The sequence below is a fragment of the Podarcis cretensis genome (genome assembly GCF_951804945.1).
Source record: "Podarcis cretensis genome assembly, chromosome: 14".
Lineage (NCBI taxonomy): Eukaryota > Metazoa > Chordata > Lepidosauria > Squamata > Lacertidae > Podarcis > Podarcis cretensis.
Window position 1 is genome coordinate 869,659 of NC_137183.1, and position 26,293 is coordinate 895,951.

General features: G+C 44.5%; 1 protein-coding gene across 6 annotated transcripts in view; it reads left to right on the top strand.

Annotated features, from left to right (window-relative positions):
• SNUPN (snurportin 1) overlaps positions 1–22,386 on the top strand; it is a 51,585-nt gene extending 29,199 nt beyond the window's left edge. For 4 of the 6 annotated variants that reach the window (XM_079953429.1, XM_079953430.1, XM_079953431.1 and 1 more), the window contains 2 exons: positions 617–697; positions 21,572–22,386. In XM_079953429.1, coding sequence (XP_079809555.1) covers positions 617–697; positions 21,572–21,901 — 411 coding nt within the window. In that variant the 3' untranslated portion in view covers positions 21,902–22,386. Of the gene's footprint in view, positions 1–616; positions 698–2,130; positions 2,220–6,029; positions 7,216–21,571 lie in introns of those variants that run through there. The other 2 variants (XM_079953434.1, XM_079953433.1) reach the window with 2 other exon arrangements.
• The last annotated feature ends 3,907 nt before the right edge of the window (positions 22,387–26,293 follow it).

A 26,293-nucleotide genomic window follows, 5' to 3' on the forward strand; every position in this document is an offset into this window, starting at 1 on the left:
TGAGATTTTCCTCTCCACTGCCAGCTGACTGCTTCTCTGGGAAACTTTGGAGAGCTGAACACCGTTTAAAGGCTTGTTGAAGAAAGAAATGTGGGTCCCCAACTCCATGTGTATGTTCTGTGTCTAACACCCATCTTCACCATCTATTTATTTTATAGCAGTGTATAAATTAAATTATTAATAATAATAGCAACAACAACAATAATAACCATCATAATGCTGGCTGGGCTGGTGGGAGTGGGAATCCAAGCCCATCTGGATGAGGAACCTCTGGCCCTCCAGCCACATAGCCCATGGCTCAGCCACAGGTTATCAGAAGGCTCTCCAGTGGGAAAGCTGGGTCCCTCGGGCATGCCCCCTGGTTCTTCAACACAGGCTGCCCCTCTAAGATGCTTTGCTGTGGGAGCTCCAGGTCACCCACCAAAGAGGATTCCTCCAGTGAGGAGAGCATAGCCCTTTCCTTGTGTGCAGCAGCCTTCTCAGCAACAGGGATTCAGAGATACACTGCCTCTGAATCTGGAGGTTCCATTCAGCCATTGAGAGATTAATGGGAGAGTCTCAGATGTGAGCACTTGTAGTTCTGATCTTTCTTTTTTTTTTCCTCCTTCCCTTTCAGTTTAAATTTGTGGGACTGCAGAGTTATTCCTGCACACCGGAAAGCCTGTGCAAGGTTCTGGCCACAGGTTTCCCCTTTGAGGTAAGCAGTCATCTGTTGGCACCACAGCTCTGTCTCTTTCAACCCCAAGACTTGTATTCCTGGTGGAGAAGACCCCCCCCCCAAAGAACCTGGAGAGTAGGAGCCCCAGGGGCAACAGGTTCCAGCTAAGCAATACTGCTTACTGCCCCCCCCCCCATTAATAAAGTTTTCAGGACCAATAAAAAAGTATTTCTTCATGCAGCACATAGTTAAGCAATGGAACTTGCTCCCACAGAAGGCAGTGATGGCCACCAATTTGGATGGCTTTAAGGAGGATGCAAAAGATTACCCGGGAGGGACTGCAGGCCTTGGACTGAAAAAGCCCTCAACCCCTTGCTTGATGCAGACAGCCCAGAGCTGTGATTGGGCACCCCCAAGTATGGCTTCCGGCCTGTGCTTGACCGTCCAAGCGAGGGAGAGCCAGCCTGCCCCCAAGGGGAGTCGGCTCTGATGTCCTGCTGCTGTTACGGTTTCAGAGTTTTGTCCAATGTTCTGCTGAAATTGCCTTCCTTTAACTTAAGCCCCAAAGATCTGACCCTGTCCTTTTGAGGGAGCAGAGAACGTGTGTGCCACAAATATTCGGATTAGCAGGAAGGAAGAGAAATGGGCCAGTACCATGTGGATGGGGAGCAGATGGCAGCTGTCAGTCACTCGCGAACATGGCTGGGGCTGGCACAGGCATCAGCTACAGCTCAGGAGGTGGTTTTTATGCTGTTGCCCTCTAGAAACACTCATTCTCTCCACTGGACCAAACTGTTAAGAAGCATTAGAAAGAACTTTCTGATGGTAACAGCTGTTTGGCAGTGGAACAGACTACTTCAGCAGGTGGTGAACTCTTCTTTATTGGAGGTTTTTAAAAAGAGGTTGGGTGCTCTTCTGTTGGGGATTACTTAGCTGCTGTCATGAGAGCCTTTGGGGGGCTTAAGAATGAGTAAAACAGTTCTCTAAGCAAATGAGTAAATAAGGCCATCAGTCGCTGCTGTCATGATGGTTCTATGCCACGTCCAGGTTTAGAGAACAGAACCACTAAGAGGAGCCTGCTGGATCTGGCCCATGGGGGCCCCTCTAGGCCAGTATCCTGTTCCCACAGTGGCCAGCCAGGTGTGTGGGGAACCTGCAAGTGGGATTCAAGCACTTGAGTCCCCTCCCCTCGTATGATCTCTACCAAATGGCATTCACCACCCTAAGACCTCCAGGTATAGGGTGGTATATAAATAAAATAAAAATCCAGAAGCATGGCTGCCTCCGACCATGGAGGCAGAACATAGCCATGGTGGCCAGGAGCCATTGTCAGCTCTCTCCATGAATTTATCTGGTCCTCTTTTAACCAGGCAAGTTGGTGGTCATTACTGCATTTTGTGGGAGTGAGTTCCATGGTTTAACTCTGCACTGTGCACAGATGGACTTCCTTTTATCTGTCCTGAATCTTCCAGCACACAGAGGGAGCAGGCTCTGGATACCAGTCTGTGGGGACCTCAGGTGAAGAGGGCCTTTGCCCTGACAGGCTTCCCAGAGGCATCAGGTTAGGAAGTGGGAATGTGTTGGATTTGCTTACAGACTCCATGCTGTTGTTGTGCAAGAGGGCTTAACAACTTGTTTGCGCCACATGTTGGAACCAGACGTTCCAAGTCTGCCTGTCCTCCAGCTCCCTCCCTTCAGATCACATTCTTCCTTTCTGACCGAGTCTCAGGGAATCAAACACCCCTTCCCTCCCCTGTTGCTTGCAAGGAGAGGCAAGCAGGAGGAAGCCTATTTTCCCGCTGCTGCTGCTGCTGCTGCTGCTGCTGCTGCTGCTAGTGAAAGAAAGTTAAACATAAGAGATGCAGCTCTGGAGACCTTCTCTTAAGAACCAAAGCAGAGCATCTGCTGGATCTGGCCAAAGGGGTCCAGCTGGTCCAGCCTCCTGTTCTCACAGTGGCCAACCGGATGCCCCCAAGGAAACCTGCAAGCGGGATTTGAGCACAAGAGCAGCCCTCTCCCCTCCTGTGGTCTCCCTGTTGCTCCAGCTTCAAGACGTAGCGCAGACGCCGACTCACAGAGAGACTCACTGACTGGCCAATGAGCTCAAGAACCTGGACCATCAATCGTCCCCTATCTGCCTCATTCTTTTTTAAAACCATCCAGTTTGGTAGCCATCACTGCTCCTGTGGGAGCTCCATAGTTTAACTGTGTGCTGCTTCCATGTACTCCCATGAAGAATGGAGCCCTCAATGGCTCCAGCAACTGGCAGAGCTCAGATCAGAATGATCCTCCAAATCCAAGTGGAGAGTCTCCTGTTTCTGAGCAGCCCCCAGCCCCAGCTATTGAACATTGCAGATTCTGACCAGGCTGGTGTAGCAGTAGCTGGATTTGAGCAGTATTTGGCAGGTCCCCGCTTTCCAAGCCGTCCTGGGACCAAGGGAGGCGCCGGAATTGCTGGCTAGGATCCAAGGAAACTGCTGAGGAGTCCCTTGCATGTTCTAACTGAAATGCAGCTGTGCCAGCAGAACTTGGCCAATGGAAGCCCATTTTGACCACACACACAAACGGAGACTCCGTTCTTCCTCATTTAAGTTTAGTGCAGCTAAGCCTAGCTTGGGAGCAAAGGCTCCTTTTTTGTTAATGACTTGATTCAGTAATATGATGCTACACTTGGCTGTGTGGGTGACTTATAGATGTTGGATATCACAGCACTGCCCAACCTGCAAAGCATGGTTTGGTGATCTGGGATTTCCTGCAAGCTCAAGTGGGCTCTGCCCCTTCCTTTTCCTTGGGGCACGTGCACTTGTTGGCTCAGTGGAACATAGAAAGAAGCTGCTTTATCCTGATGAATAGACCATTTGTCCATTTAACATCAGGATAAAGTATTGTCTTCATGCAGACTAGCAATTTCATATTTTTTTAAATAGTATTTATTCAAATTTTAAAGATTACAAAGAGAAAATTAAAAAAAGGAAAATAAAAAATACAAAAAATACAATACAAAAATACAAACAATTCGAAAAAAGAAAAAAAACAGCTCAAACTTTTACATAACTTTCTTTCCTTTGCTTATTTCCTTGACCTCCTCACACCTCCCTTTTTTGTATTCTAGTTCAATTAGATATTTCAGAAAATCCTTTCTAGCTTTGTTTTTATCCTAATAATTTATCTTAATATACTGTAATTTTACATTCTTGTCTTTCTCCAATTAAAAAAATCAATTTTTACCTAATCCTTTATATCATTTCTGCTAAAACCACATTACTTCATTCCAACATCCTTCTAACACTCCTTAATTTTGCAATATTTCTGTAAATAAACTTTAAATTTTTTCCAATCTTCTTCCACCAACTCTTCACCTTGGTCTCGGATTCTGCCAGTCATTTCCGCCAGTTCCATATAGTCCATCACTTTCATCTGCCATTCTTCCTGGGTGGGTAAATCTTGTGTCTTCCAATACTTTGCGATAAGTATTCTTGCTGCTGTTGTTGCATACATAAAAAAAGTTCTATCCTTCTTTGGCACCAATTGGCTGACCATGCCCAGGAGGAAGGCCTCTGGTTTCTTCAGAAAGGTATATTTAAATACCTTTTTCATTTCATTATAGATCATCTCGCAGAAGGTCTTAATCCTTGGGCACGTCCACCAAAGGTGAAAGAATGTACCTTCAGTCTCTTTACAATTTCCAACATTTATTATCGGGCAAATGATAGATTTTTGCAAGCTTGACTGGTGTTATGTACCACCTGTATATCATTTTCATTATATTCTCTCTTAAGGCATTACATGTCGTGAACTTGATACCTGTGGTCCATAACTGTTCCCAGTCAGCTATCATAATGTTATGTCCAACATCTTTATCATAGCAGATTTCCCATTTCATCTTGAGTATTCCATTTCAACAGCAAGTTATACATTCTTGACAAGTTCTTAGTTTTAGGATCTAACAATTCTGTTTCCAATTTTGATTTCTCCACCTGAAAACCAATTTTGTTTTCCAAATTATAAGCCTCCATTATTTGATAATAATGAAGCCAATCTCGTACTTTGTTTTTTAGTTTTTCAAAACTCTGCAGCTTTAATCGGTCTCCTTCTTGTTCCAATATTTCCCAATATTTCGGCCAATTGGCCTCCATATTGAGCTTTTTCAGAGCCTTTGCTTCCATTGGTGACAACCACCTTGGAGTTTTGTTTTCAAGCAAATCCTTATATCTTATCCAGACATTAAACAGTGCTTTTCTGACAATATGGTTTTTAAACGCTTTGTTCTTTGGCCTTTTCATACCACAAATATGCATGCCAACCAAATACATTATTAAATCCTTCCAGATCCAATAGATCAGTGTTTTCAAGAAGTAGCCATTCCTTCAGCCAACAAAATGCGGCTGACTCATAATAAAGCTTAAGGTCTGGCAGGGCAAATCCACCTCTTTCTTTAGCATCAGTTAGTATTTTAAATTTTATTTGGGGCTTCTTGCCCTGCCAGACAAATCTAGAAATATCTTTCTGCCACTTCTTCCATTTTGTCCAAAATTTGCAATGTTTGAAACAAAAACAACATCCTTGGCAATACATTCATTTTTATCGCAGCAATTTGGCCTAGCAATGATAACTTCAAATTTGTCCATATTTCTAAATCCTTTTTCACTGCAGACTAGCAATTTCAGACTAGCATTGTCCTAAGTTGTAGCTGGAGATTCAGACGGTTCAAGACATACAGACAGTTCTGGCCAGATAAAAGAAAGGACTTCTTTACACAGAACATGGTTAAGCTATGGCACTCACTCCCACAGGAGGCAAGTTGGGTGGCTTTCAGAGAGGTTTGGGCAAATTCATGGAAGAGAAGACTATCCATGCCTCCTGGCCATAATGCCTCTGCTCTGCCTCCCCTGTCAGGCAGGAACACTTCTGAATGCCAGTTGCTGGAAACCACGGGGGGGGGGGCTCTTACACTCAGGTTCTGCTTGCAGATTTCCCACAGGCATCTGGTTAGCCACTGGAGACAGGATGCTGGAAACAGGTGAGCCATTGGCCTGATCCAGCAGGTGCTTCGTATGTTGTATGAATGCTGGTAATCTCTAGCTCCAGTTAGTTTAGGAATGATTATGTTCCACTGGAGAGAGCCCGTTCCGTCGCAGCCAAGCCATACCTCCCTCCTGTGATAGGAACTGCCTGGTGTCTTCTGCATCTGAACAAACTCAGCACCATTTGCATGAGAACAAATTAGATCCCTGACTTCTTTGTTAACGAGAAATAAGCTTGGTACGTCTCTTTCGGGAATGTGTAATTAGTAAGAAATGGTGTGGGGTCATAGCTGGGAAATTCCAGGCTATAACATGTCATTCGGCCTGCTGTTTGCATTGTTTGGCAGTGTAAGAAAGAAAGTACTCATGGATGATAGACAGATGATGATTTGTTACTAACGGCAGCCAGGCGGGCGATTGGCCATAAGTGGAAACAGAGGGACCTGCCATCACTGAGAAATTGGATGAGTGGGATCTGGGATGTGCAGTAATGTTGAAGCTTGCAGATATTTTTAAACACAGACAGTAAAACAAGCATTGTAGACTACAAGCCCCATCATCCCCTGAGCATTGGCCATGGTGGTCAGAGCTGCTAGGAGTTATAATCTCACAGCAATCTGTAGGTTGGGGGAAAGCTGTGACTTTTCCAGAGTACTGCATGTAACAAGTCAATGCATCAGTTTTGTAGAGAAATGCTCCATGTTCATGATGCACCAAAAATAGGTACAGGATAATACTCAGCCCTGTAGTTTATTAAGAGTTGTGCAGTGCATATAATTAGGATAATACAGGTAATTAGGTTATTTATCCTACTTTCCTCCCTTCTCTATCATTTTAGAAACTTCTAATTTCCAAGGATGATTATTGTTCAGTGTATGATTGTGTTACTATGTGTTTGATTTTTCTCTCTGCAAAAAGAAAAAAACAATGTTAGCACAAACCTGAGAAACAGACTAAAGTAAACACAGAGAAACAGGGCTGTTTCCAGAGTAAATTAGGTCCCTGCGCATGGAGGCAAAATGGAGCCTCCCTATCCAGAGGCATTGTACCACTGAAATACCTGTGGCTGAGTGAGCAACAGCAGGAAGGGACTTTCCCCCTCATGTCCAGTTTGGAGGCTTCCTGAAGGTGGACGTGATGGGCCTCTCGCCTCATATCTGGCAGAACTCTTCTCGTGTCCTCTTGCAGCGTTTACTGCCCTGGGTCGGTTGCCCTGAGCCATCCAAAATTCTGGAACTTTTCCCAGAACACCTCAGCAGTACTAGATGCCCGTCCTCTTTTGCTCCCATTAATACAGTAGTATTCCCCATTTTGCAGAGGGAGGGGCTGAGGCACAGAGTGTAGCCCAGGGTCCAAAGGGAGCTGTTGCTCAGCCAGGCAAAGTCCTTGCCAGCAAGGCAAGCTGCTGGCGGAAACGCAGTAAGGCAGGAGCTGAGGCTGTGGCTTTATAATGCTTGGCGGAACCTGATTGGCCCCTGGGAATCAGCTGAGAGTGTCAGCTGACTGAGCCCCATATTGTACTGCAACCTAGGTGGTGCTGTTGAGAGGGGACCCTCCAAATCGTGTTGGACTCCAACTCCCATGAGCTTCAGCCAGCATGGTCAACCGTCAGGGAGGATGGGAGCTACAGTCCAACAACAACTGAAGGGGCCATGGACACCCCCCACACACTGCCACATCCCTACTTGCATGGCTTGTGGCGATGGAAATGTGTCTCTGAGGAGCCCCTTTTTAAAACAAAAGCACCCCTACCCACAGTTCCTTGGTTTGAGACCAGCATCATGTCTGGCTCTAAGCATGCCTCATGCATGGCCATTTTGCTGCCACAGTTCGCAGCTCAGCTGCTTCTGTCTCGTCTAGAGAGTCTGGAACCTCTGGCTGTCCAGAGAGCAAAGTGCTGATGTTACTCCTTGCCGGTCAGACCCCAGGCTTTTAGGCAAACAGTAACTTCATCCATCCTTCCTGATTCAGCTGGCGTCAGTGCCGTGAGTCAGTGGGAAGGAGGCAGACGGTGCATTAAATAAACACGAGCAGCTTCACAGGATGGAATAATCTGGGCTACTGAAAAGTGGAGAGGCTATTAACAAAGGCAGCGCCTTTGAGCCTCCGGATTCTTCTGCTCTCCAGGGACTTTCCCTAAATGCCTTGATCTTGGGGGGGGGGGCACTGAGGCGGGAGAGTGTGGTTTGATCCTCTTCGTTTTGGAGTGACCAACTCCAAAAAACCTTCAGTCTTCTTTTTTAAAAAAGCTAGGAGAGGGCAGGCATTCCCCACTTTGGGAAGCTTTTTTCTTTGTTTGTGTCCCAAACAGTATACCGTATTTTTCGTCCCATAGGATGCTCCGTCCCATAGGACGCACCTAGTTTTTTTGGGGGGAAATAAAGGAAAAAAAATTTCCCTTTATTTCCCCCCCAAAAGCAGGTCAGGGAAACCGAACCAGGTCGAGGCGCTGCGCCTCCCTGCTGTCCCCCAAGCTTGTGGGGCTGGCCGATATCTGCCTCAGGCGGCAGGCTGCTATCTGCAGCGTGGGGAGCCCTGCGGGGAACTCCTGCAGGGCTGCCCATGCTGCGGATGTCTTCTCTCCGGGAAGCAGGCTGCTATCCGCAGCCTAGACAGCCCTGCGGGACCTCCTGCAGGGCTGTCTAGGCTGCGGATGTCTTCCTGAAGCCTGGAGAGCGAAAGGGGTCGGTGCGCACCGACCCCTCTCGCTCTCCAAGCTTCAGCGAAAGCCTGCATTCGCCCCATAGGACGCACCCAGATTTCCCCTTCATTTTTGGAGGGGAAAAAGTGCGTCCTATGGGGCGAAAAATACGGTAAATAGTATGAAACTGATTTATACACTTAGAAGGGTTGAAAGTGTCCATCCTGGTAATTCTCATCAGCCAAGCCAGCTGGCTCCAGCTGTTGTGAGGTCTAGTGTGAAATGTTGGTTGGAGAAGGCTGTGGTTGGGCAAGGTCCAAAAGCGCATGGTACAGCCAGCCCCCATCCTGAAAGCAAGCAGATTTTGGTCTGGCCAGTGTCTGAACTGGAGAAGGGCTGGCAATATGAACAACCTCAAGTATATACCATCTTCCGTTCCATATGGGGGATGCAGGATAACCATGCAGTCATTAAACAAGTGTCCCCTTTAGTTTTGGACTGCAACCAGCATGCGCTGGGGGGCATCAGAATCCAAGAGCTGGAGGGCGCCAGCTGGGGAAGGCTGGCTTAAGACATAGCTGTATAGTTTTGACCTAAGGGGTGCAGGTACTGAATTCTTGTAAGTATTTTAGTTTTTAAAGTAGCAAACAGAAACAGTGTGTTTTTTGGGAGGGGGTTAGGGTGACAATACTTCCTTTGCCCCTCTGGTTGAATTGTGTACATACAAGGCAATATTTTTCCAAAGTCTCCAAAAACAGATGGGAAATAAGATGCCAAAACAATTAACCTTGTTTGGGTCACATGTTCTGAGCTTTTTTAAAATAAATGACTAAATGAAGGTTGTTTTGTGCAAGAAAAACTCTCAGCATCCAATTTAAAAGGTGCAAAGGGACAATGGAACCCGACAATCCTGTGAGAACTGAGTGCCAGGGATACAGAGGGAGTGAGGTGCTGAAACCCTGGTTAATGGGTGTTGTGGTGAATGTGTGGGTGTAGCACATACTGTATGTTACATGCACATAGAATCTTAGAGTTGGAAGTGACCCCGACATATGGCCACCCAACCTCTGCTTAAAAACCTCCAAGGAAGAAGAGGCCTTCCGATAGTATCTTCTCTCAGGCTCCTCTTTTCCAGGCTAAATATGCCCAGCTCCTTCAACCGTTTCTCATAAGGCTTGGTTTCCAAACCCCTGACCATCTTGCTTGCCCTCTGCACATGTTCCAGCTTGTCAACATCCTTCCTAAATTGTGTTGTCCAGAATTGTACACAGTATTCCAGGTGTGGTCTGACCAAGGCAGAAGAGAGTGGGACTGTGACTTCCCTTGATCTGGACACTAGATTTCTGTTGATGCAGCCTAGAATAGCATTAGCTTTTTTTGCTGCTGCAACCCTGTGTGAACTCATGTTTAGCTTGTGGTCTACTAAGAGCCTTAGATCTTTTTTTCATGTGTTGCTGTCAAGCCAGGTGCCACCCCACCCCCCACCCCCGCCGTATGTTCTGATACACATACTTTAAAGCATGCACACCAAACCTTTGTAATGATGCTACAAGCTTTGCATTCATCCAGTGAAGCTGAATGTTGAAAGAGTCAGGACAGTCAAAGGAACGTATCCCCCCCCCCCAGCTCATAGTTAAACTGCGGAATGTGCTTCCACAGGAGGTATTGAGTGAAGGAATGAAGGAAGGAATGTGATGGCCACTGACTTGGATGGCTGCTGGCCCTGATGACTCTGCTCTCCCTCCATTGGTGGAGGCAACAAGCTTCTGAGTGCCACTTGCTGGAAGTTGCAAGTGGGGAGTGTGTTGTTGTGCTCAGATTCTGCTTGTGGGCTTCCCAGAGGCATCTGGTTGGACCACTTCAGGAAACAGGATACCCGGTAAACAGGCTTCTGAGCTGATCTAACAGGGCATTTTCTTTTTACAAAATCCAAGGTATTACCCATGACGTCTCTCTCGGAAGGGTCTTGGCTTGGCACCCTGGGAAGCTGTAGTTTGCCAAGGGCCCCCATACAACGCAGTGTGTCAGTGGGTCTGGCTGTTAACCAGAAGGTTGGTGGCTGGAGCCCCCCCAGAGACAGTGTGGGCAGGCTTCCTGCATTGCAAGGGCTGGGATTAGATGACCCTTGGTGTCCCTTCCAACTCCGTGATTCTGTGATTCTAAGGTTGATGCTGCTGGCTTTGGCGGCATTGATCAAAGCTGCTTCTTTCAAGCCAGAGCTCTTAAGGAAAGACAATGCTGGAGCGGGAATGAGGAGCCCCCCTCACTGGCCAGAAATGCTTGCAGAGAGTTTGTGTCTTTTGTCATCATTCCCTCCCCCCAACTTCTTCCCAGCTGAGTCATCACTTCCCTGCACACAAATTGCCTTTAGCTGAAAGTAGCAAAAGCTCAAATCTTAGGAAACTCCACAGCAGGTTATCTGTAAAATTCTGTTCCCCTTGGGGAGCTGAACATGAGGGGTAATAGAAAAATCTTTTCTTTTTTTACTGCCAAAGGGGGAATGTATGTACATGGGACTAGCAGGAGGGGTGTGGAGTATTCGCCAGCTGCAGTATTGCAGCAAGAGGAAATGATGGAAAGAGTTAAGGCTTGTTAAAGCACAGGATGCTCTTAATTCACATTGATTGTCAGAGGAGAGGAGGATCCTGAGAATGTTAAGGATTCCTTCAGCCTGAGCATGCAGGAAGATACAAAACACAGCCACTCTCCCCTCCCTCCCCACCCTTATGAAGCTGGAGGTACCAGCAACTATTTTTCACATTCTAAATTCATTGGGATGCAAATCTCAATTCCCACCCCAACCCTCCTGGAATCTCAATGGAATGGAAGTATTTGCATCCAAGGAAGCACACTTTAAATTATTTAAATTATTATTATTTAAATTATTATTAAATGCATGTTTAAGGTTGCATTCAAGCCAGTGCAAGGCTTGACTTGTCCCTTCCATTTTTATTAGAAGATTTGGTCACTCAGCATTCACTTCCCTGACATTGTTTCAGTTTCAAGGGATACAAAAATTGCAGAACTTTTGCGTTCTAATTTAGTGTGCCCCAAATGCCATTTGTTAGATACTTAGAAGTATTTCCTAGGTGCTGCCTCTGAAAATGATAGTTAGAACATTTGAGACTAACCAGTCTGGCTGGTATTATTTTCATGAAACAATGCACTTTTAGAAATGGGGACATCCCCCAGAGGAAGCTACAGCAGGGGATTTGCATATGAAGTGCTTTGAACACTTGAAAATGCTGTGGAAATGTTGATTGTTTCTTAAATGTAAGAGCTTTACCAGTTCAGATGAAAGGCTCATCCAGTCCAGCATCCTGTTTTCCAGGATAGAAAGCTAGATGCCTCCATCAAGCATCCAACAAGGGTCTACATCATCTCCCTTTGCCCCCTCAGCAGCTGGTATTTGGAGGTATACTGCCTCTGAACCAGGAGGTTCTATGGAACCATTATGGCTAGTAACTTGCTCCATAAAATTGTCCTAAAAGGTAAGGTAAAGGTAAAGGTACCCCTGCCCGTACGGGCCAGTCTTGACAGACTCTGGGGTTGTGCGCCCATCTCACTTAAGAGGCCAGGGGCCAGCGCTGTCCGGAGACACTTCCGGGTCACGTGGCCAGCGTGACATCGCTGCTCTGGCCAGAGCCAGAGCCGCACACGGAAACGCCGTTTACCTTCCCGCTGGTAAGCGGTCCCTATTTATCTACTTGCACCCGGAGGTGCTTTCGAACTGCTAGGTTGGCAGGCGCTGGGACCGAGCAGCGGGAGCGCACCCCGCCGCAGGGATTCGAACCGCCGACCTTTCGATCGGCAAGCCCTAGTCCTAAAAGGTAAAGGACCTCTAATAGTTAAGTCCAGCCACAGACGACTCTGGGGTTGTGGCACTCTTCTCGCTTTACAGGCCGAGGGAGCCGATGTTTGTCCACAGACAGTTTTTCCGGGTCATGTGGCCAGCATGACTAAGCCGCTTCTGGCGAAACTAGAGCAGCACACGGAACACCATTCACCTTCCCACCAGAGCAGTACCTATTGATCTACTTGCACTTTTTTTGGGGGGGGGCGTGCTTTCAAACTACTAGGTTGGCAGGAGCTGGGACCAAGCAACGTGAGCTTACCCCATTGCAAGGACCTTCTGATCGACAAGCCCAAGAGGCTCAGTGGTTTAGACCACAGCCCATGTCACAAAAATTGTCCTATCCCCTTTTAAAAACTGCAAACTTAGTGGCCACCATTGCACCTTATTGCAGTGAAATTCCATAAGTTAGCTTTGCATTTAAGAACTGTCTTGAACAACATAGAAGCAAAGTGATGGATTAAAAAATTAATTTCAGTGTTGCTGTTTTCTCATTCCACAATGACTGCACTGATGGGGCTTCGGCAAAGGCTTTGTAGACCCAATGGTCAACAAAGTAGGGTACTAAATCTTTAAAATTGGACTTAATAGGAGCTTGCTTTTTAAATCTCACATAAGCGTTATTGCCTGGGAAATGTCTAATGGTGTCTCCATATTGGACAGAAGCAATAGCATAGCTAATCTTGTCTTGCAGGCAACTCTGCCCCAATGGCAAATATATTGTAGAAGATGCTTGTGGAATTAGGAATTGATCATCATTTGGTGATCTTAATACAGAATTTATATTCCTTTAACATTTGCCAAATCAAACTCAATGCCAAAGGTCAGCTTTATTCCAACATCCTGAATACGAAAGGTGTAAAACAAGGGTGTATTCTTGCCTCTTTTCTTTTTAATTTATTTTTATCAGATCTTCCAGAGCACATTGAAAAAGTAGAATCACATGCCCCCAAAATCAATCAAAACCCGGTCCCATTGTTACTGTATGTGGATGATGTGGCCTTATTATCACTGACGATAGGTCTGAAACATCTTTTACTTTCCCTGGTTTCCTATTATGAAAGCAATACATTTTCAATAAATTATGAGAAGACAAAATTTCTGATCTTCTTTAATTCCTGGAAATTAGAGAAATGGAAAATTAGAGGACAAGAAATCCGAGTAAAGTAAAGATTCAAAGATATCTCAGAATTTTATTCCAGAGCAACTCAGGTTGGTCAAACCATCACATAAGTGCTATGAAACAGGCAAAGTTTACCTCCTCAACAGTAGCTCGCTTTTCTTTTCAGAAAGGTAACCAATTTATACCAGCTGATATTCAGATTTTTCAAACTAAAGTGTCGTCCCAGATACTTTTTGGGATCCCAATATGGATACAAGCATATAATAGTGATTTAGATAAGATACACTCAAGTTTCTTGAGACGTATCCTGGGGCTCCCAAGTTCAATCAAGTATGAGATTATGTGTGCAGAACTAGGTATACACACAATGGAATATTGGGTGTGGGCTAGCACTGGAAAACACTGGTTGCGTTGCCATTTTCGTTGCCAACCCTCGAGTCTGCTCTCTGACTTGAGGACTTTTATAAATCCAAATGGTTCTAACTCTTACATAACAAAATCAGATCTATTGGCACTGACTTGGAACTCATGTATAATTCAAGTGAGCAATATATCACAATAGTCAATCCAGATTAAGGGTCATTGAAAAACGAAACATCAAGTCAGCTGTAAATAAAATTTGTTCCCCCAAGTTCTATGGTTTAAATACAACAGATAACAGGGTCACTTATATTTCACAATAATTCCAGTCCAACACAGGGCCTTTATGTTAGCCCAACTGAATGTTTTCCCCTCAGCTTTTGTCAAGGGCAGATATTCAAACATCCCCAGAAATAATAGACATTGTGGATGTTCTTTGAATGTGCTAGATGCTGTAAAACATATTCTTTTCTACTGTCCATTGTACAATCAGCTACGCAAACGTGTGCTATCCCCCTTTTTGGGTAGTCTAACATCACGGCATGGTGAAAATAACGGATTCAATCTGTCTGACATTAACCCGGAAGTAACTGCAAAGGTGGCTGAGTTTTTTGTCAATAGTATCTCAGAGTGGTGAATAGCACTATTTAGTGGGAAGAAACTCTAATGAAAACCCTTGTTATTACATATTTTACATGGCTGTTTATTTGTATATTTTTTAAATATGGATGTTTGATGATGGCCTATATTTGTAATGTCTAATAAAGGTTTGGGGAAGTAAGTAAGTAAAGAGGCAAATGTTTTTTTGTTTTCTCATTACATCACAACCAATGGGGACCTTGCCAGATGGACATGCTAGCAGGATTATGCAGGCAGCTTTAATTACTAAGCAGCACTAGATATCCAGGTATCTTCTCCTTAAGCTGTTAGATTTGCAAATACAAAACCCAATCATGTATCTATTTAAAAAATAACCCAAGTGTGGGGGTGGGGTTGGAGTTTTTTACAGAGAGACTTTTGGCTAGTTGATGAAAAGCCACTCATGTGATGGCATACACAAGAGAGTTATAAATCTGTATTGCACCTTACAGTGGCCTGGTGATTAAAAGAAAAAGACAGGGCTTCTGCAGCTGTAATAGTTGTAGAGAAGAGGGGATTCTCACCACCACCACCACCACATCCTCTTTTTACTTGGCTACCCTATCAATGCACCTCATTTTTCATATTATTTATTTGGTAACACTTACATGCTGTGCCAAAGTGCTCAAAGCATTTTTCAGTTTAGGATGGCGGGAGGGAACCTGGGGTCCTCCAGCTCCTGCTGGACATCTGACTCCCATCAGCCCCTAGCCAATACTCTGGGAAAAGGGGGCTGTAGCGCAGCAGCATCTGGGAGGACACAGGTTGCCCACTCCTGGCTTGAAAGAATGTTTTCTGCTCCACAAGCACAACCTTTAACATATTTGCTCAGTGGGACAGACTTCCAGGTAAATGCACATTGGATTTGAGTTCAACCGGTGCAGCTCTATTCATTTTTTTTTTTTAATAATAATTTTTTATTGATTTTCCAACACAAATTATAAACAAAACAGCACACAGAGAAAAAACATACAAAGACATATAAACATGTATAATTTCAAACCCTCTTTTTCATTAACCTTGCTTCCCGGACTTCCCCTTACCTCCCCTTTTCTGCATCCTGTTTTAAACTTTTTTTCCAACAACTCCTCACGTCAGTCAAATAATAGCATTTTCTTATTTTAATTTCATTCTCATACTTAATTGATTACAGCTGTAATTCTATATTTTCCTTTCCCTTGACATTTTAGCCCTCATTAATTTTGCAGCAGTTCTTAAGATATACTTTAAATTTCTTCCAATCTTCTTCCACCGTCTCTTTTTCTTGGTCACGGATTCTGCCAGTCATCTCCGCCAATCCCATATAGTCAATCAATCAATCAATCAATCAATCAAACCTTTATTGCATTAGCATACAGCCATAGCAGGATAAAACAAAAATGCTAGTCAATCACCTTCGCTTGCCATTCTTCCAGCGTGGGTAGTTCTTGTGTCTTCCAATACTTTGCTAAGAGAATCCTTGCTGCTGTAGTAGCGTACATAAAAAAAGTTCTATCCTTCCTTGACACCAATTGGCCGACCATGCCCAGGAGAAATGCCTCTGGTTTCTTATGAAAAGTACATTTAAGTACCTTCTTAATTTCATTATAAATCATTTCCCAGAAGGCCTTAATCCTCGGGCAAGTCCACCAAAGGTGGTAGAAGGTACCTTCAGTCGTATTACATTTCCAGCATTTGTTGTTGGGCAAATGATAAATTTTTGCAAGCTTGACCGGGGTCATGTACCACCTGTAAATCATTTTCATAATATTTTCTCTTAAGGCATTGCATGCCGTGAATTTTATACCGGTGGTCCATAACTGTTCCCAGTCAGCAAACATAATGTCATAACCAAAGTCTTGTGCCCACTTAATCATAGCTGATTTAACTGTCTCATCTAGTGTATTCCACTTCAACAGCAAGTTATACATTCTTGATAGATTCTTAGTATTGGGTTCTAACACTTCTGTTTCTAGTTTTGATCTCTCCAACTGGAAGCCAATTTTCCTGTCTTGTTTAAACACCTCCATTATTTGATAATAGTGAAGCCAATCTCTTACTTTAGACTTCAATTTCTCGAAACTCTGTAATTTAATTTTCCCACTATCTTGCTCTAAAATTTCACCATATCTTGGCCATTTAGATTCCATATTAAGTTTTTTCACCTCCTTAGCTTCCATTGGTGACAGCCACCTAGGGGTTTTATTTTCCAACAAATCCTTATATCGAATCCAAACATTATACAATGCTTTCCTAATGATATGGTTTTTAAATCCTTTATGAATTTTAACCTTGTCATACCATATATATGCATGCCAACCGAATCTATTATCAAACCCTTCCAAATCCAAAATGTCCGTATTCTCAAGAAGTAGCCAATCTTTCAACCAGCAGAAAGCTGCCGATTCATAGTAAAGTCTTAAGTCCGGCAGGGCAAACCCCCCTCTGTCTTTTGCATCAGTTAATATCTTAAATTTTATTCTGGGCTTTTTGCCCTGCCAGACAAATTTAGATATGTCTTTCTGCCACTTCTTGAAACAGTCCATTCTGTCCACAACCTGTAAAGTCTGAAACAAAAATAGCATTCTAGGCAATGCTTTGTTTTTGTTTAGTCGTTTAGTCGTGTCCGACTCTTCGTGACTGTATTGGACTGTCCACTTGTTAATCTCTTCAAGGAATTGCTTGGTTGCCTGTTCCGGAGAGAAGAGAAAAGAAAAAGACACCGTTAATTAAAATCATCATCATGGTCCTTCATGCTGAGGTCCCAGGGCAAGCTACAACAATTTTTTTTTTTAATGTGTTGTTAGTTTTAAAAATAAAACAAAACAAGTACAAAACAAAACGCAATGATCAACAAAAGGCAATCCAAAATCAACACTCATTACAAAAAAAAAGAAAATATTGAATTCGCACATCACAAATTCCGACATGACTTCCAGTCCCCCCAATTGTGGTTCCTAAATTACATTACAACTGCACACTTAACTTTATCTCTCATAGGTTGTTCAGTTGTGTTAATTTTGTAAAATTCTCTTATTTCATGCAGAAGTCAATTCAGGCCTGCGAAATAATTTAGATTATTACACTTATTATTACAGATTTCTTGTAGATATTCTCTGTAAATATTCCACTCTTTATTAAATATTTGATCGGTATGGTCTCGGAATCTTGCTAGCTCTGCATATTCTAACATTTTATTGTTGTTGTTTAGTCGTTTAGTCGTGTCCGACTCTTCGTGACCCCATGGACCAGAGAACGCCAGGCACTCCTGTCCTCCACTGCCCCCCGCAGCTTGGTCAGACTCATGCTGGTAACCTCGAAAACACTATCCAACCATCTCGTCCTCTGTCGCCCCCTTCTCCTTGTGCCCTCCATCTTTCCCAACATCAGGGTCTTCTCCAGGGAGTCTTCTCTTCTCATGAGGTGGCCAAAGTACTGGAGCCTCAGCTTCACAATCTGTCCTTCCAGTGAGCACTCAGGGCTGATTTCCTTCAGAATGGAGAGGTCTGATCTTCTTGCAGTCCATGGGACACTCAAGAGTCTCCTCCAGCACCATAATTCAAAAGCATCAATTCTTCGGCGATCAGCCTTCTTTATGGTCCAGCTCTCACTTCCATACATCACTACTGGGAAAACCATAGCTTTAACTATACGGACCTTTGTTGGCAAGGTGATGTCTCTACTTCTCAAGATGCTGTCTAGGCCTGTCATTGCCCTTCTCCCAAGAAGCAGGCATCTTTTAATTTCGTGGCTGCTGTCACCATCTGCAGTGATCATGGAGCCCAAGAAAGTAAAATCTCTCACTGCCTCCATTTCTTCCCCTTCTATTTGCCAGGAGGTGATGGGACCAGTAGCCATGATCTTCGTTTTTTTGATGTTGAGCTTCAGACCATATTTTGCACTCTCCTCTTTCACCCTCAATAAAAGGTTCTTTAATTCCTCCTCACTTTCTGCCATCAAGGTTGTGTCATCTGCATATCTGAGGTTGTTGATATTTCTTCCGGCAATCTTAATTCCGGCTAGGGATTCATCCAGCCCAGCCTTTCGCATGATGAATTCTGCATATAAGTTAAATAAGCAGGGAGACAAAATGCAGCCTTGTCGTACTCCTTTCCCAATTTTGAACCAGTCAGTTGTTCCATATCCAGTTCTAACTGTAGCTTCTTGTCCCACATAGAGATTTCTCAGGAGACAGATGAGGTGATCAGGCACTCCCATTTCTTTAAGAACTTGCCATAGTTTGCCATGGTTGACACAGTCAAAGGCTTTTGCATAGTCAATGAAGCAGAAGTAAATGTCTTTCTGGAACTCTCTAGCTTTCTCCATAATCCAGCGCATGTTTGCAATTTGGTCTCTGGTTCCTCTGCCTCTTCTAAATCCAGCTTGCACTTCTGGGAGTTCTCGGTCCACATACTGCTTGAGCCTTCCTTGTAGAATTTTAAGCATGACCTTGCTAGCGTGAGAAATTAGTGCAATTGTGCGATAGTTGGAGCATTCTTTGGCACTGCCCTTCTTTGGGATTGGGATGTAGACTGATCTTCTCCAATCTTCTGGCCACTGCTGAGTTTTCCAAACTTGCTGGCATATTGAGTGTAGCACCTTAACAGCATCATCTTTTAAAATTTTAAATAGTTCAGCTGGAATACCATCACTTCCACTGGCCTTATTATTTGCAGTGCTTTCTAAGGCCCATTTGACTTCACTCTCCAGGATGTCTGGCTCAAGGTCAGCAACCACACTACCTGGGGTATATGAGACATCCGTTTCTTTCTGGTATAATTCCTCTGTGTATTCTTGCCACCTCTTCTTGATGTCTTCTGCTTCTGTTAGGTCCTTTCCACTTTTGTCCTTTATTATGGAAATCTTTGTACGAAATGTTCCTTTCATATCTCCAATTTTCTTGAACAGATCTCTGGTTCTTCCCATTCTATTGCTTTCCTCTATTTCTTTGCATTGCTTGTTTAAGAAGGTCTTCTTGTCTCTCCTTGCTATTCTTTGGAAATCTGCATTCAATTTCCTGTATGTTTCACGATCTCCCTTGCATTTTGCTTGCCTTCTCTCCCCCGCTATTTGTACGGCCTCATTGGACAGCCACTTTGCTTTCTTGCATTTCCTTTTCATTGGGATGGTTTTCGTTGCTGCCTCCTGTATAATGTTACGAGCCTCCATCCATAGTTCTTCAGGCACTCTGTCCACCAAATCTAAATCCTTAAACCTGTTCCTCACTTCCACTGTGTATTCATAAGGGATTTGACTTAGATTGTATCTTACCGGCCCAGTGGTTTTTCCTGCTTTCTTCAGTTTAAGCTTGAATTTTGCTATAAGAAGCTGATGATCTGAGCCACAGAGCTCCAGGTCTTGTTTTTGCTGACTGTATAGAGCTTCTCCATCTTTGGCTGCAGAGAATATAATCAATCTGATTTCGATGCTGCCCATCTGGTGATGTCCATGTGTAGAGTTGTCTCTTGTGTTGTTGGAAAAGCGTGTTTGTGATGACCAGCTTGTTCTCTTGACAGAACTCTATTAGCCTTTGCCCTGCTTCGTTTTGATCTCCAAGGCCAAACTTGCCAGCTGTTCCTTTTATCTCTTGACTCCCTACTTTAGCATTCCAATCCCCTATAATGAGAAGAACATCCTTCTTTGGTGTCACTTCTATAAGGTGTTGTAAGTCTTCATAGAATTGGTCAATTTCAGTTTCTTCAGCACCAGTAGTTGGTGCATAAACTTGGATTACTGTGATGTTAAAAGGTCTGCCTTGGATTCGTATCGAGATCATTCTATCATTTTTGAGATTGCATCCCAGTACAGCTTTTGCCACTCTTTTGTTGACTATGAGGGCCACTCCATTTCTTTTACGGGTTTCTTGCCCACAGTAGTAGATATGATGGTCATCCGAACTGAATTCACCCATTCCCGTCCATTTTAGTTCACTGATGCCCAGGATGTCAATATTTGTTCTTGCCATCTCATTTTTGACCACCTCCAACTTACCCATGTTCATGGTTCTTACATTCCAGGTTCCTATGCAATATTTTTCTTTACAGCATTGGACTTTCCTTTCGCTTCCAGGCATATCCGCAACTGAGCGTCCTTTCGGCTTTGGCCCAGCCGCTTCATCAGCTCTGGATCTACTTGTACTTGCCCTCCGCTCTTCCCCAGTAGCATGTTGGACGCCTTCCGACCTGAGGGGCTCATCTTCCAGCGTCATAACTTTTATATGCCTGTTGTCTTTGTCCATGGAGTTTTCTTGGACAAAGACAACAGGCATATAAAAGTTATGACGTTGGAAGATGAGCCCCTCAGGTCGGAAGGCGTCCAACATGCTACTGGGGAAGAGCGGAGGGCAAGTATACATTCATCTTAATAACAGCAATTCGGCCTAACAAGGAAAGTTTCAAATTTGACCATTTGACCGGTGCAGCTCTATTCATGCCTACTCACAGGCAAGTCCCACTGAGTTCAGTAGGACTTGATTCAGATTCTGTTATCGTTTCCCATCCAAGGAGCTCAAGGTATCAAGGCCTGCAAGGTGCCTGTCATCACACCTTGTCCTTCCAACGGTGCCGTACAGTAACCTGGCCTCCGTAGAATTGGAGCTGCAGTTAGTAAATTACAGTATATATTGCCAGGGGCTTGGAGGACCCTGAAAAATTCTGTGCCGTTTGGTGGGATTTTATCTTATATACAGGAAAGCCAGACTCACAGAACTCCCTTTCCATAGTACACTGTGAAATTTGGCCTTTCCTGAGGGTCTTAAGTTCTTTACTAACCTAATAGGCAGTCTCTCCTAGCTATACTGCACTGTTTTTATGTACTTCTGTCATTTTTATTCTGTTGGTTTGTGTGATTTACTTCCATAAAATAAAGGTGGAAATTTTAAAAAGGTGTAGGCTTTTTTAAAAGAAGAAAATTGTCATTATTTTAAAAGAGGCTATAGCTGATTCCCACAGCAAAAGGGGTGTGCTTTGAATCCACAGGATATCCCAATTGTCACCAAAGGCATACCCATAGGGTCCCCTCTTCTCCTGTTGGATTTAAGCTTGAAAGAAGCATTTCCTTCTAACCAATAGAACAGGAGGTGAGGGTTAGGGTTAAAAGGCAGGTTACCCCTGGACCATCCTGTAGTAGTAGTAGTAGTAATAATAATAATAATAATAATAATAATAATAATAATAATAATAAATTTATTTATATCCCAGCCAAGACCGGGCTCAGGTAAGGCCTCATGTAAGGCCATGGACTGTATAGACCCAAGGCTGCTGCCTACCTGGTTTCTCTCTGTTCTCTTTCCTAGGTGGACGGGCTCCTCTTCTATCACAAGGAAACTCATTACAACCCTGGTAGCACCCCATTAGTGGGCTGGCTCCGTCCGTACATGGTGCCAGACATCCTGGGCATACCTGTCCCCCTCTGCCCACTGACGGCCAAGCCAGACTACGCGGGACTCCAGCTGCAGCAGATCGTGGAGCGTAAGAGGAGCCTACAGCAGGCCGCCAAGGAGGATTCTTCCAGTGTCAGCACAGCCCCCCAGGACGGCCACTATGAACTGGAACACTTGTCCACACCAAAAGCAGAAGGCTTTCCCTCGGCTCTGAGGGACTCTGCGAGCAAGATGGAGAATTGATAGGTAGCCTGGGGTGGCTGCTTTTCCATGTTCAGGAGGAGAACAAAAGAAACTTAACATAGGAGCAGCTCTGTTTTGACAGTACTTTGGGTAGAAGGGTGTCCACTTCCATAATAATTCTCCAGGCGTCGCAAGTTATTTAGCTGAGGCCTGAGATGTAAATCCTAATTGCTAGCAGCAGGGCTTGTTTAAAAGAATTAAAGCTGTGGAGCAATATGTGGAACCGTCCTGTTCAGAGGCTTCTGTTGGTGAACTCATTCCGTTCTCTGATCAGTAGGGGGAAAGGATGACTAATTTCATGTATAAATATATAAATAAAAACCAATGAGCCTTTCTAGTAGGAAAACAGATGTCTAGTTTAATAGGAAGAGTGTTGAATAAAATACATATAATAAGAAGAAATAAATTGAAAACTGGTATAGTAGCATTGGATATCTTTAAGACTTTTGACTGAGTAGAATGGCTGGCATTAAAAAATGATTATATAGTTTATGATTTGGAGAAAGATTTAAAGGATTAATAAATCAATTATACTTGAGGAACAAGGCATATAACTTAGTGAACGATGGTATAACATAACAAATAACACTAGCCCAAGGTACAAGACAAAAATGCCCCCTTCCCCCAATTTTATTTGTATTGGTCATTAAAACTCTGGCCAATGTAATTAGAGAAGATGGAAATATAAAAGGAATAAGCAATAAAGAAAAAGAGAAAAGAAGGTTATTTGCAGATGACACCTTGCTAACAATTGAAAATCCGTTGGAAAAATTGCAGGTAATAGAAGCACTTTTGGAAAAAATATTGAGAAAGAACAGGGTTATTAATTAATTGGTCCAAATCAGTCAACATGTGTGGAGAGAACACAGAGCTGTCCATGCAGCAAAAAGGAAACTATTGGATGTGAAGAGTACATGTGAGAGTCAATGTGTCCGTGATAAGCAAGTACTAAATGCATGCTTTTGTCTGTAGACTAAAGTGGGTGGGATCAGAATACAGTGGTACCTCTGGTTGCGAATGGGATCCATTCCAGAGGACCATTCGCAACATGTAAAGCCCGCAACCTGAAGTGCCGTATCGCGATTTGGCGCTTATGCACATGCGTGAGCGGCGAAACCAGAAGTAACCCTTTCCGGTACTTCTGGGTCGCTGCAGGACACAACCTGAAAAAATGTAACATGAAGCAAACATAACATGAGGTATGACTATAATTGCAGAATCTGCCTTGCAGGATCCAGCTTCCTCAGGACCTCAGCATCCAGTGTTTTTAAAAATAAAAATGTCTAGCCTTTGAATGCAAAGATATATTAGCAAATGTATGGTCAGTTGGTCTGTTAATACTCCAGGTGGGGTCTGTGAGGCAGAATAGAGTGGGGCTAGGACTTCCCTTGATCTGAACACTACACCTCTCTTGATTCAGCCTACAAGTGCATTAGCTTTTTTTGCTGCTGCATCACACTGTTAGTTTACGTTAAGCTGGTGATCTGCTAAAAAACCCCAAGATCCTTTTCTTCAGCCAGACACTCCTCCTGCGCTGCTGGGATGGGTGACTTCAGCACATTATTGAGTTAATGGCTGTGGTCGGACCCCATAATTCTCTGTGATGCTGCAAGGGAGGCATGTTGCACATTTGGTGAATTGTTCAAGCTCTGTAATTGCAACACGTGTAGTTAAAGCCAGGCTGCGTAACATCGTAGCAAGGCTTCCTTCTAGGGAACAGACTGCAGGCCTGATGGAAAATTGTGTGCCTTCAGCTTAGGGGTTTCATAACAGAAGAGCCTTCTAGATCAATGCAGTGGCCCCTCTAGCCCAGCATCCTGTTCTCACAGGATGAGCAGAAGCCTGTGGGAAACCAGCAAGCAGGATTCGAGCACAAGAGCTTCTCGCCTCCCCCATGATTTCCAGCAACTGGCATTGCTGCCCCAACGGCAGAAGCAGAACATAGTCATCGTGGCTACGAGCCATCGACAGCCCTCTCCTCCTCCATGAATTTGTTTAATCCTCTTTTAAAGCCATCTAGGTTGTGCTGTGGCAGGGAGTTCCATGGTTCAACTGTGTGCTGCCTGCTAGGAAAGACCCCTGAGACCAGAGAGAGCTGCTGCCTGTCAGAGCGGGCAGTGCTGGGCCTGATGGACAAACAGTCTGACATGGTCTATGGCAGCTTCTGTCTCTTGTACTATGGAGGTGGGGAACCTTCAGCCCTCACGGCTAATTAGGCGTGCCAGGCCTCAGAGGCATTCTTTTCATTCATTTTATAACACATATCACCTTTTCCTCCAAGGAGTACATGGTTCTCTCCTTCCTCATTTAACCCCCTTAGCAACCATGTGAGATAGCTTAAGCTCAGAGGCGGGGACTGGCCAAAGGTCACCCGGTGAGGTTCATCTCTCCCAGGTCCTAGTCCAACACTCAAACCACTATACAACACTGTCCCCCCTGCTTGCTTGCCAGGCTGTTTAGGGCAAACGCCACCCTCTTTTGCCATGTTTGATGCCAGATACAGGGAGCCTTCAAGACATAGTTAGAATGATTTCAAGCAGGTAATGATTTCAAGCAGGTCTTCCTCTGCAGACACAGCTCAAACCCTGTCACATTGTTTGGTGCTACCACCCTTGTGTCAAAATGGCCCAGGATGCAGAGGGAGCTCAGGATCTGGTCCCGCTTATGCTATTCATGTGATGCTCACATTATTTATTTCAAGTGATTTTTTGCACCACTTTATTGTAAAAGAAAAGCCAAAAAACCCTCAAAGTGGTTTACAAAGAATAAAACAATAAAATTATCAGTAAAAACAGTTAAAATTACTCTTGGAAACATTCAAAAAGAAAAGAAAATCAGCAACAAACTAAAAACATTGACATTCTACATGTCTAGGTAGGGCTACTTAAACAAATATGTTTTTAGCAGGTGCTGGAAAAAATGCAGTGAAGATGCTCACCTGATAGTCAGGGAGTCCCCAAGTGTAGGTGCAGCCACACTGAAAGGTAGGTTGTTTACAAATGTGGAAGGGGTATTATGTGGCACCTGTAATGTGGGTCAGTTCCACAGACTGAAGTGGTCCAGAGGGCATCTATTGGCTAAGGCGATCTGGTAGAGCTTCGTTTACTAATAGCAACACCTTGAACCTGTCTTGGATTTGTAGCTGGGTCTAGTTACAAAGGGGCCACCGGGAGATACCTTCCCAATGCCAGAGCATTCTCATGGGCGCTGGGAAGTTTAGATCAGGACCTCATAGGAAAAGCTTATCTAAAGAGGCAAAGCCAGTGTAGGATTCACACCGCGAAGCACATTGACTCAAAAGCAGGTTTCTATTCGCTTCAATGGGATTTTCTCCTTTGTGCATGGAGTTGCCACCTTGATTTTTAGAAATTGCCAGGGCAGGTTGCTGCGTGGGTATTCGTTTCTTGTCTGTCTGCTGCCGATGCCTTTTAGGGCTCTCTCCCCCCCCCCCGCCGCCCCCTTGGGAGCCCTCCATCCCGGCTCGTCCTCGGCTTGCTGTTGCCGCTGCTGCTGTTTGTGAATGAGATTCAATTTCTGAATGGAGCAAGCAGAGAGGGGGAGGGAGGCTTGGCAGCGAAAGGAAGCAGCAAAGGAAGCAGGATTGGTCTGCGACGGGGGGGGGCGGGTCAACTGGGCTTACTTCCTCCCTCCCTCCCTCTGCTCTGCCTGCTGCTTTTGAGGAACAAGCACTGCAGAAAGGAGAGGGAGGGAGGAGGCCCCACGACCCCCCCCTCCAAGCCACAGGACGGGTGCGGGGGGTGATAGCTTCCTCCTCTGATACAGTATATATAAAGGAAGTTGCTTCCTACTGATTCTCTCTTCCTCTTCCTCCTCCCTCCCTCCCTCCTTTTTCTCCCAGAAAGCAGCAGGAGGAGGGATCTTTGCAGGGTGAATATCTCGGCACAATCTGGAGAGGATTTCAAGCTTTGGGGGCTGGGAAGTTTTGCCATTTTCTGCCCCTTCTCCCCTTCTCGTTAAGCCCCTTTGCCTTCCGATCCATATGTAGGCGTATTTAATGCCCGAAGACATTCACCGCGGCTGAATCAGACTTGGCATTCTTATTTTATCAAGGGAGAGGTTTTTTGTTTTCCAGGACCTTTCTTTTTAATGGAACTTTTTTTGTCGAAGTTGTCGTTGTCGCCGTCCCTGTTACAGTGAAAAGGAGAGAGGGGCGCACAAAACACCCACCCACCGAATACTAATAATCGGGCGCTCCCCTCCGTGCTCCCACCGCCCTTTTCAAAAAATACTTGCATATATCTATATATCTACAAAAGCGCATCATAAAAGGGAGGGAAGACAACCACGACGACGAAGAATGCGATCCTCCAACTTTGGGAGCGACCCGAGCTGAGCGATCCCCCGAAAAACGTGGGAGGAGGAGGAAAAAGG